The sequence below is a fragment of the Olea europaea genome, unplaced genomic scaffold (assembly GCF_002742605.1).
Source record: "Olea europaea var. sylvestris unplaced genomic scaffold, O_europaea_v1 scaffold1289, whole genome shotgun sequence".
NCBI lineage: Eukaryota > Viridiplantae > Streptophyta > Magnoliopsida > Lamiales > Oleaceae > Olea > Olea europaea.
Window position 1 is genome coordinate 6,831 of NW_019230349.1, and position 11,362 is coordinate 18,192.

Below are 11,362 nucleotides of genomic sequence, written 5' to 3' on the forward strand. Positions count from 1 at the left end.
TGTCATACTCTCTAGCATTGAAGCAGAATATGTTGCATTAGCTAAAGCTGTAAAAGAATACAAGTGGCTGAAAGGCCTTCTATGCGAATTAAATTACTTGAATGATAATGTTATGATGTTTACTAATAGACAAAGTTCATCGACGTTGTGTAAAAATCATGTTTATCATGAACGCTCTAAGCATATTGATGTAAAGTATCACATCATTAGGGAGAAGTTAGCTTCTGATGATTTTATTTTGCTTAAAATTGCAATTGATGATCCTACTAATATAATCCAAGGTGAAGATTTGTAAGATGGATCACTTAAATCCACTTGGCACATGATTATTGTGGACCATAGATTAAATCCAACCATATCCAATGGTTGGATTTGATCTTGTGGTCACTTTCTATCACTAGTCATGTCACTTGTTATTGGTTTTTGAATGTTGAATTCAAAATGTTTTTGGCTCTATATTTACATTTGCACTCACTTGTTTGCATTTGGACTTGGAGAGTTGGAAGACAAAGAGAGAAAATATTGAGAGGAGCTAAGTGAGAGAGATTCATATCTCCGATGAAACTCTTGGTTGCCTTCAGCAGTTCTCTCGGTATATTCATTACCATTCCCGTGGACGATGTTGTATGATTCGGTGTGACACAAATCTAAGCTCAACATCATAGGACATTCCATTAGTAGCATTTTTCGCATTATAGTTGTAAAAATAATTTATTTGTAAGAACTTAGTACCCAAAACCGGCAGCCTATTTACTGATTCGCAGTCACCAAGGGGCTGGAACTCGATTACAAGCATGGACTCAACCAAATAAAATGTTGCTTACTTCAAATTGCCTAGTTATGAGATGGAATTAAATTTAAGCACCAAGAAATTCGAAATCACCAAAGGGGCATGCAACCTGGAATCTGTCTTCAATTAGAGCCAAGTTAAGAACAGAACACGTACGAGGCTGGACAAAACCCACTAGAAACTGTCTTGAATCTAGAAACTGAATCCGACAAGCACCACAATCTCAAACTGAATTCGAGCAACACCAAAAAGTGAAATTCTTCTAAGATAATAAATTGAATCTCGGCAGATTTTACAAAATCCACAATGGAAGGTTTGACATTACCAAGTTATGAAGGTAAAATCGAACAAAGATCAATAAGCTTAAATGTAAAAGAAGCAAATAAAATAAGTGTTTCTTTCACTAAAATTAAGAGTCTCTCTCTCTCTCTAACACCTTACATTGTGAGTGCTTTTTTTCTTGCCTTCTTTTTTCCTAAACAAAGTGCATACTCAGTTTGAGTTTTTAGTTGCTGTTTACTACTACTTTATTTGCATTGCATAGCTAGCTATAGATAATACACAACTTCGTCCATTTATCATTTCATCCAAACAATTCCCACTAGTTTTAAAGAGCAATTTGTGTACCTTCTGTAAGATTTAAATAAACTTCCACCTTATATCAGAGCTTATTACCCTTGTGAACTACTACACACCATGGCGAGGGGTACATTTAACAGCACATTTCTTGCCAAAATGCAGGCCGTTTGATGATATTTGAACTTTGGTTGACAAGGAAATCTATTTCTCAAAAGAAGTTTTTTTTTTTTTTTTTTGGTCACAACTGCAAAATCACAACTGCAAAAACAGGTATTTTCACAGAATTAACATATGAAACGAAGGACCATCTCACACATGCAGATATGGCAATCAGAGTTCTGACTTGAAAAGCTCTCATATATGGCTCTAACTGTTGCATTTGTGTATATATCATAAAAATATAACTCCTGTCGCTTTAGGAACCCATTACATACATTTCTCATTACAACCCAACAACAGACAAAGCCGACCCCAGACTAAGTTTCAACATCACCAGCAACTTTTAATAGTTACAGTTAAATTTTCCATATAACAAGATGATCAGGAGACAGCTGCTCTGGATGACAATTTAGGCTTCAAAGCAGAAAACTTCCCAGTTATACTCACTGGCAGTTTAGAATAACTGAAAAAATAGACTTGTAGATTTGTCACCAAATGATCTGAGATCCACAGGTTTCACCAAAGCTCGGCACAAAGGACATGTACGTTCTCTCTCAAACCTGAAAGCAGAATATAGTCAGGTACTCAATGTGGAAATGAATAGTAACGGCCTGTTCGGAGAAGTTTTTGCTGTTTTGCTTTTTCTAGAAAAGCATTTGTTAAAGCTTTTCTAGTAAGACAAAGCATTTTCACTTAACAAGACTCAAAACTACTACTTAGTCTCAGAAACGACTTTTTGATTTTCAAAAGCCATGCCAAGCAAGCTCTAAAACTCGTAGAAGGAGAGGATTAATTTCTTTACTTTTTTCTTTAGAAACTGAAAAAATACCAAAGAGGAAGTGCATATTTTGGATATTTCAGCACAGGATACAACCCAAAATCCTAACATCAAATTTGAAAAATGAAAAATAAGCAAGCCATATATGTAACAAAATTACTTTGAAACATAGACAAGCCAACTTGATAGCAATATGACAAAAGTGGAGGGAAAATAGAGCTGATATCAAGAATGTGGGAATTGATATAGCATTCGCTTTAGCTTTTAGCAGTTTATCAACTACTTACCTTACTGTGCAAATCTATTTAGCCTTATATTTGGATTGTAACATTAAGGTACATGCATATTAATTATCTCTTGAACCTTGCTCTAGGAAAGCAGCATTAAGGGTGCGTATGGTACACCATACAGGATTAGGGTGGTTAGGTGTAGGATGAAAGTTCTGTGTTTAATGGTGAAACACCGGCATTAAGGGTGCGTATGGTACACCATACAGGATTAGGGTGGTTAGGTGTAGGATGAAAGTTCTGTGTTTAATGGTGAAACGCCATATTGGAAAAGTGTAGAAGTATTTAAAAATAAAAATTTATAACAATATTTTTAGCTAAGCTTAAAAAAAGTAAAGTTACTTAATAAGTAACTATTTACAAACATGTTTTCTTGAAAACTTGCCTGGATAACTCACTTTTCTTTATTTTAAGTTAAAAATTAATGTTTTTCTAAGATGAGCTTAAAAATAAGATGTTACATTTAATAACTTCTTTGTCTACAGTAATGTTTGGAACTTGCTTTTTAAGTAAGAAAGTTTCTTTTTATAAGTACTCTTAAAAAAAATAAAAATGTAAACTAACATTTGTCCACAAACATCTTTGGATAACTTTTCTCCTACTCTTACGTAAAAAGGTTACTTTTTTTTTTTTTTTTAAAGCAAGCATAGGCCTCAAATGGCACTTAAGGCATGAGGCATTCAATGGAAGTTTTAGATGAGACAGGACTTCAAGCGTAAGCCTCAAAAATGTTTTTATGAACAATAGAAAGGCACACAACCTCCATTTGACATTCCGATGGGCTACCACACCAGCAATAGATTTCAATCATGTACATCATCCAGCATGAGTTGAGACCAGAAAATTTTAATGATGTTTCAATTCTTAATATCTATTGGCCTAAGCACATCAAACTTCTAATGACTTCTGGTTCAGGACTTCGTAAATTCACCTATATGTTTCCCCTGCATACATTTAAGCTTCAAAGGAAAACTACAATTAATATTAAGTGTGACAAACTTTTAAGTCTTGAACAATCAAATACAGTATAATATTTAAAATGGGTATCAGGTTTTTCCAGCTCTCCAAATCCTCATTCTCTGCCTTCAGCCAAATATTAATGAACTTCACTGATCTAATTTTTCAACAACTATAACATGAAGGGCCTCCAAGTCTACAGCAACCAGTAAGTAATACATCATATCCTCATCTTCCTTCTCAGTCTCACAAGCATAAAGAATTATCCATATTCCCTTGGTAAGATGTTAAGCTGTCAACTGCTATTCAAATTTTAGATCGCGTTTAACCACCCATTCTGTTGCTTACTGTCATCATGGCAGGAAATAGAAATTCTTAACAAATTTAGAGTCAGAAAACTAACCATTCAGACACACAATCCTCACAAAATATGTGTTTACAGCATAATAAGATTGGTGCGTGCATATTTTCCTGGCAAATGGCACACAAATCCCCTGCTGCATTAACCTGCATTAGATTACATGAATATATTGAAAAAGTTGCCTTTAAAAAACTCAAAACACTAGTTCAGGCATAAACCATTAAAGCAACGAATGAACATGGCACTAAATTGAGCACATGACATGGGGCCTAAAGCAATGGTTGCAATAAATTGACCAAAATGCAGCAATGAGACCATGCTGCAGGTGCAACAACAAAATGAAACCACTGGGACTGCCAAGAGCTCATTGGCAAGGATAACAGGTATTGCAGATACCATTTTCAGGTCTGATTAAAAATGAAATTTTTCTTTAAACCTTCTTAAACAACGCAAAGACAAAATCAGCACATGAAATCAATGAGCAGAGTTGGGGTAACTAGATCACCTGTTCAGATGTTGCATAAGCTCCATAATGGATATCTTTACACGATAATGCTTTCAAGGCAGTAAAGAAAGATTGAACCTAAAAATACAAACCAGAGAAATGCAAAGCATCAAGGCCTTGCATAAAGTACTTCAATAGCAAATTCCAAAAATAAGAACAAAATAATATGCTATGTAAATATACCCCCAAAAAAAAAAAAAAAAAAAAAAAAAAAAAAACAATGCAAAGCAGAACCATGAACAGAAAGACACTCTAATGACTAACATGAGTTATTACCTTCTCAACAATAGATGTGAGTTTGAAAGTCAAGTATAACCCAGTCATCAGTGATGAGAAAAGGCTTCCATAGTCTTTGTTCAGAAAGAAACGATACCATACAGGAGCTGGCAGCAAAGCACGGTAAAGCAGCAGTAGGTACTCAACCAAAGTCAGCATTTGACCCTGTTAATTACAAATCTCCTTATCAGATGACAATCTCAAAGAGCACTAAACATCATAATTTACCAAAATCTTTGGCATAATTATTCATAGTACAGAAACATACCTGTCTACGGTAGTTTCGGCCTCTGCTGTTCTTGTAATGCAACAATAGAAAGCACTTGAAGATCATACCAGCCTGACGGACCAGAGTATCTGGGGAATGAATCGGATTCGATAAATTAGTTGAAACTGCAAGCAAATGACTCTATGCAAAAGAAGAAAAATTACAATGACTAAATCACATGGACACACACCGTTCACCATGATAATGAATATAGCATGCCAGAAAGGTGGTATAGCCTTTGGTGGAATCATCAACAATGGAAATAGAAGATCATCACTCCAGTACCACCAGTAAACCCCAACCACATGAACCACGAAGAGAATAACAATGCCAATGAGAACAGATATTTTCCTCTCACCCTGCAGAAATTTAAACGAATTCTTGCTTAACACTAAATTTTATGAAAATACAGACCAAAGGAAGGCTTCAGATTTCTGGTTCAGCAAATCACTCCTAAAAAAGGATGCAGATATATAGGGTATCTAACGGAACCTTAAGTGCTGTCTGTTTCCGTAAAAAATCATTTGACTTGAACATTACAGCAGAAATCCAAATGGTAACAACGAAACCTGCAAATGTTGCAATAAATCAAATATAGATTCTGAATATAATAATATTATAATAGTACATCGTCAACGCAAAATTTGAAAAAACGAAAGGATATGAATCCACAACCCCAATAAATTTACAAAACGGAGAGCAAAGTGCCACCTAAAAATCTAAGAAAAGCAAAACAACGTTTTCAATTGGCTTGTTGGTGGCTTGGAAGCCATCTTAAACAGAAAATCTAGGATAAACATTATAATGACAGTAAAACCATACACGAAATATAAACCGCAAGGGGAGAAATATGTAGCAAAAGGGAAGCATCCTCCTCAACAAACAAAATGAAAACACTTGATCTTCTTTCCCCCGCGTTTGAAGCCCACAAATATGACAATGTAGCAATTTGATCTGTTTGGATATGAAATTCAAATGCCAAAGGGAAACAAAAAGGGAAAAAATAAAATTAAAAAAAAATAAAAATCTCTAGTTATCTCCATTGTTGTACAACATGCCAGCTGCCTGTAAATTTTATAGATGTAGGTGGGAGTAAAATAATTTTACGGACATTCCTTCCCATATGTGCACGTGTTATCCCTTATTAATTAGGGTAATTGAGCAAGAACTACTTTTATTTCCTTAAATCTTTATTTCGAAATATAGAAAATGAAATGGATTTCATAATTATGTGACTAAGCTTTTTCAGCCATTTAATTCCTATATAGCCAACTCTACATGATTATCAATTTACTCGCAGTTATTCACTCTAAATTAATATGTATGAAATGGTTGCCCATGGCAAAACCTAAAAAATAATAGTAGATGCCCCCACATGCACTACATAAACACGGATGGCATACAGTGATAATACTTAATGGTCTCGGACTTTTACAGGATATTTTAGTCAGGATCAGGAGAGAAAAGAACCTTGCAAGTGCTGCCGAACAAAAACAACCAACAGAAGCAATGTAAAAGGGAGGACCTGCTCGATCCACCGAGCAGCCTGCTGTATATCGTATCTCTGGTAAGAAGACGAATCCCTGTCATTACCCTCAACTCCCTCAGCAGCCTCTGGATTACCACTTGCATTCACGGACAACAAAACTCCTCCTCCTGCCTCGCGATCATCCCTCAAATCCAATTGACTCTCCAATGACGATGACACTGAAACAGCAGAGCTCGAATTTAAAATCGGCTGCACAAAGGCTTCATTTTGCCCACTCAGCTGGCCAACTGTCGGTGATGAAGGCAACACATTCCCCACCCTATCATGCTCATGTTCACCAGCACCTATTATTCTAATGGAAACTTCCCCTGCACCACTGCCCACGTTGTCTGCTGGGGAGACTGCAGTGTCTTCAAGACGCAGCCGCATGTGGTCTCGATAACCAACAGAGGGCCCAGTGTTCAACAAAGCATCGGATTCTGACTGAATGGACCTGGTCCTAATAACACCAGTGTATTCCAACAATGTAGACAGCGGCAATCGTAGAATACTAGAAGCAGTTAAATTCATTCCGTGTCTTCTAGAATGAGAGCTGGTTGTGGAAGAAACACCTCTGTAAGAATCCGAATTTCCGCCGGACGCTTCCATTTGAGTCGATGCCCTAACCCTAAACCTAAGCCCAATCAAGAATTACATACAGAAGGGTCAAACTATATACAACTGGAGTAAACAACGCATAATCAACATAATTTATGATGGATGAAGGGATTGTGAAAGATGAAGGGATTATGAAAGAACGTAATTATACCTTGAGGATCGAAACTCCGTGGATGATCCTTTCGAGTCAATAAAAGGAAAGATGATTCATTGAAACAGAAAACCCCAAAAATAATGTAAAACAAAATGGAGATGAAACGGAGGAAATATCAAATCATAATCCGAATAATCACAGAAAATGAGGGTTGGAATGAGGTGGAACCACCAGTATTATCGTTGCATCGAGGCAGAAATTAGAAGCGGACGAGGGTGGTTCAATCGGCGTTTGGTTTTGTGCGTCTCTCTTCTCCTCCTCTGTTAGGTCCTTAGATTGGCATTTGGAAGAGCGCGAGAAGAAGAGAGAGCAACGGAAATTGAATTGAATGAGATACAAGTCCTCTTGTGTAATAATAGTGGCGCGGATGAAAGGTGTGAACGGGCGAACCTCCACCTGTAACGTGAATCCACCTCCGCACCTCTTGCGGGGTGGAGAGACCGGCTACTAAGGTGTATTTGGCAAAGCTTATTTGGACTCAATTTTTTTGACATTGTTTTCCTCAAAATTTAGCCACGTTACCTTTGTGTAGTGTTATGAATATGATGCATCACCCCAAAAGGGAAATCACTTCTAACCCTAAATTGAAAGTTCACACATCATCCATGGAAAAAAATTGTTTTCCTCAAAATATAACCACATTACTTTTGTGTGTTGTTATGATGCATCCCCTCAACATGGTAGCCGTCTTCCAACTGGTAGCATTAGAAGCTAGCCTAACCTCAAGAAAGCGTTCTTGAATCAACACCTGACAAGTAAGGAGGGAAAGGCCCTATCCAAAGGCTATAGGATATGAGGCAGCAAGCTAGTGAAACTTTGAAGAGCTATTTGGTTAGGTTCACAGATGAAATGACCTACTATGCACAAGTAATTGATAAGGAGGCTCTATCAACCCTAAGAGGAGGCCTCAACATGAACTTCCTTTTCTGGAGAGATGTGCTGAATCAAAATTCAACTACCTGCGATGCCTTGATAGAAATGATGAGAATCAAGATAATCAATGAAAAATTGATCGATCATCGCGACCAAACTGCTTTGGGGCTTCCACCCCCATAAAGGCAGAGGCGAGGCCCCTTATCACACTTGGTAAGCTAACAATGGACCCAGACTGAACAAACAATCACCCCTACTTCGGGCCAATCTTTAACTACTGCCACTCTGAACGCATTACCATCTTTGGCCTATGATGAAGTTGAACCCAATGCACAAGCTCGGATGAACCAACTCAAGGGTAGAGAAAGGGGCAATGAGCCTAGAATTAGGTCATATTGCGCTTATCACAGAACTCACAACCATAGCACCAATGACTGCATGTCGAGGCCATATCACCAAGAGCTAATGGACTAGCGTAATGATAGAAGGAATGCACGCAGAGACCGAGGGGACACACCCCAAGGGAGGCGAGAGCAAGAGCCTCGACACAAGGAAACGGAACGTATGGAAGGAGACCAGTCCCCTGGCAACAGAACGATGAGAATGTGGGAAGACCCAAGGATGCTCGAAGGCAAAGGAGAGAACCCCACGTTGATGTAAAAAACTTATCCATCAGGGAAATTGATACAATAATCGGGGGCCCACATATTGGAGGAGAGTCCCGAAATGCCCAAGAGAATTATGCCAGGAAGGCCAAAGACCCCCAATGATGAGCTATTTGGTTAACAACACTCCTCGTGGAACCCACACCACACTGCTAATCACATTTACACAGGAAGAGACCATTGGTGTCCACTAACCACATTGTGATACTTTGGTGGTAAGAGCCATTGTGGCCAAAATAGCTTAAATTGCATGCTCATTCTTTATCAACATCTTGCTTGGGACAACTTATGATAAAATGCATATCAGCCATGGCAGGGGCAAACCACACTGAACAAACTTTAGGCCTTCACATCTATCCACTATTTATGCACGAAGTTCCCAACTGAGTGAAGCATTGCAGCAGTTCAAGGAGATCAAATGGGCTCAAGAAAGTGTTACCTCAGTTCGTTATGAAAGTCCGAGCCCCATACTACGAATATGATCCACTTGGATACAGTGATGCTCGACGCACCTGTAGAAGGTTCGACCCCTGAAGAAAGGGAAGACGTTGAAATAATAGATACCCTCACAAGAGCCACCCCTGAACAATGGGTAATGGAAATAATCTTGGATCCCAGAATAAAAGAGTCAGACTCATAGGTCATCCCGGTCGAGGAATTGGAGTCTTTTCCAGTAGACCTACAGGATCTCATGAAACACCACGGGTAGGGAAGGGATTGAGGTTGGGAGATAAACAAAGGCTAAAGGATTTCCTCAACAACTTAGATTTCTTCGCGTGGAAGCATAGAGATATAGTGGGCATCGACTCCAAGGTTAGCTGCTACCATCTTAACATTAATCCTAAATTTACTCATCACCTACAAAAAAGAATAGCATTGAACCCAGAACGGTATGAAGCATTGAAGGAGGAGGTACAAAGGCTGGAGGATAACGGATTCAACCAGGAGGCAATCTCCCCAAAGTGAATATCTAATCCTATCCTAGTGAAAAAGCATAATGGCAAATGGTAGGTTTGCATCGACTTTTCCAATCTTAACTAGGCATGCCCGAAAGATAATTTCCCCATCCCAATAATCGATCAGCTCGTGGACCCTACTGTAGCCTATGAGTTGCAAAGCTTCAAAAATTAATCATTTATTATGGATATGGGGTTCTACTGGTATAAGATGATGCCTTTCGGATTCAAGAATGTTGGGGCAATGTATCAAAAGCTAGTTAACGGGATGTTCTCGAACCTCATTGGCAAAACAATGGAGGTGTATGTAGATGATTTGTTTGTGAAAAACCTAAACCCTACAAACCATACTGAACGCCTATAGGAGGCTTTCGAAATCTTAAGAAAGCATTGGATGAAGTTGAACTCATTGAAGTGTGCCTTTAGTGTAGCCTAGGGGAAAATTTTGGGCTACATGATCAATCAAAGGGGAATAGAGGAGAACTCAAACAAGTTTAAAGCTCTGCAGAATATGAGATCCCCTAGTAAACCCAAGAAAGTGCAGAGCCTAACCGGTTGGCTTGTTGTTCTAAGTCGATTCATCTCGAAAGCAACAGAAAAATGTCTCCCATTTTTCAAAATCATTGAAGGAAGAAATAAATTTCAATAGAATAAGGAGTGTGAAGTAGCTTTCCAAGGGCTGAAGAAGTACTTAAGAGCAGCCCCCTCCTCTCGAAACCCAAAGAAGGAGAAGCTCTAATATTATACTTGGCCATATCAGCAGAGGCTATAAGTTTAGTACTTGTGAAAGAAGAGGGTGGCACACAGCTACCAGTTTATTATATGACCAAGGCTCTCTCACCAATAGAGTCGAGGTACACAAATATGGAGAAACTTGCCTTCTTCCTAATGATTGCTTCCAAAAAGTAGAGGTTCTATTTTCAGGCCCACAGCATATAGGTGCTGACGAGCCTTCCACATAAACAAATACTACAAAAGCTGAATGCAACAGGAAGGTTAATAAAATTGACAATCGAACTGAGCGAGTTTGATATCTTATACAAACCAGGGGCTTCAGTGAAGGGACTAGCATTGGCATATTTTATCATAGAGTTTGCCGAGGCTTAAGACATCAACATGGATGTAGAGTCGTCGGATGCCCGCCCTAAAATGTGGAACCTGTTTGTTGATGGATCTTCTGGCGAAACACGTTCAGGAGCTTGAAAATTTTTGGTGGGCCCTGAGGGGCATAAACTCAACTGTACCATCAGATTCAGTTTTCAAGCCTCCAACAATGCAGCAGAGTACGAGGCATGTTTGCTGGCTAGCCTCAGGCTCTCAAAGGAGATGCAAGTAAGACGGTTATTGTTTAGTTATGACTCGCAATTACTAGCTGGCCTCAAGCTCTCAAAGGAGATTTAGCTGCAAGAGACAAAAACATGGCATTTTATCTGAAAAAAGTCACGGATCTACTCCCCTATTTTGAAAGGTTCGAATTGACTTGAATCCTAAGGATTGAGAATACACATGCCGATGCCCTATCGAGGTTAGCCAACAGCAAAGATTCAGAGCTACTCAAGGTCATCCCAATTGAGCATCTTCCTAGGCCTTCCATATCCAAGGGAGACG

At 38.6% G+C, this 11,362-nt stretch overlaps 1 protein-coding gene across 3 annotated transcripts; it reads right to left on the reverse strand.

The window, feature by feature from the left end:
• Positions 1 to 1,705: 1,705 nt before the first annotated feature.
• LOC111374773 (RING finger and transmembrane domain-containing protein 2-like) lies at positions 1,706 to 7,727 on the reverse strand. 3 transcript variants are annotated; one of them, XM_022997508.1, is made up of 9 exons: positions 7,258 to 7,727; positions 6,431 to 7,122; positions 5,453 to 5,529; positions 5,151 to 5,319; positions 4,961 to 5,049; positions 4,693 to 4,857; positions 4,417 to 4,494; positions 3,954 to 4,057; positions 1,706 to 2,088 (listed from the first exon to the last, which is right to left on the reverse strand). In XM_022997508.1, the coding sequence occupies exons 2-9, from the start codon at positions 7,095 to 7,097 to the stop codon at positions 1,983 to 1,985; spliced, it is 1,455 nt and encodes a 484-aa protein (XP_022853276.1). In that variant the 5' UTR covers positions 7,098 to 7,122; positions 7,258 to 7,727; the 3' UTR covers positions 1,706 to 1,982. The 3 variants fall into 3 exon arrangements, with proteins under 3 accessions (XP_022853276.1, XP_022853275.1, XP_022853277.1); XM_022997507.1 differs by having other exon boundaries at positions 6,431 to 7,128; positions 7,258 to 7,726; XM_022997509.1 differs by lacking the exons at positions 5,151 to 5,319; positions 5,453 to 5,529 and having other exon boundaries at positions 6,431 to 7,128.
• Between the last annotated feature and the right edge of the window lie 3,635 nt (positions 7,728 to 11,362).

What these genes read in the sequence shown, in the direction of transcription:
- LOC111374773 (XM_022997508.1), bottom strand. Translation starts at nt 7,097, where the DNA reads ATGGAAGCGTCCGGCGGAAATTCGGATTCTTACAGAGGTGTTTCTTCC. An exon ending in GGAAACAGACAGCACTTAAG is followed by an intron (nt 5,320 to 5,452) that starts GTTCCGTTAGAT and finishes AAATTTCTGCAG; the next exon opens with GGTGAGAGGAAAATATCTGT. An exon ending in GCCGAAACTACCGTAGACAG is followed by an intron (nt 4,858 to 4,960) that starts GTATGTTTCTGT and finishes TGTAATTAACAG; the next exon opens with GGTCAAATGCTGACTTTGGT.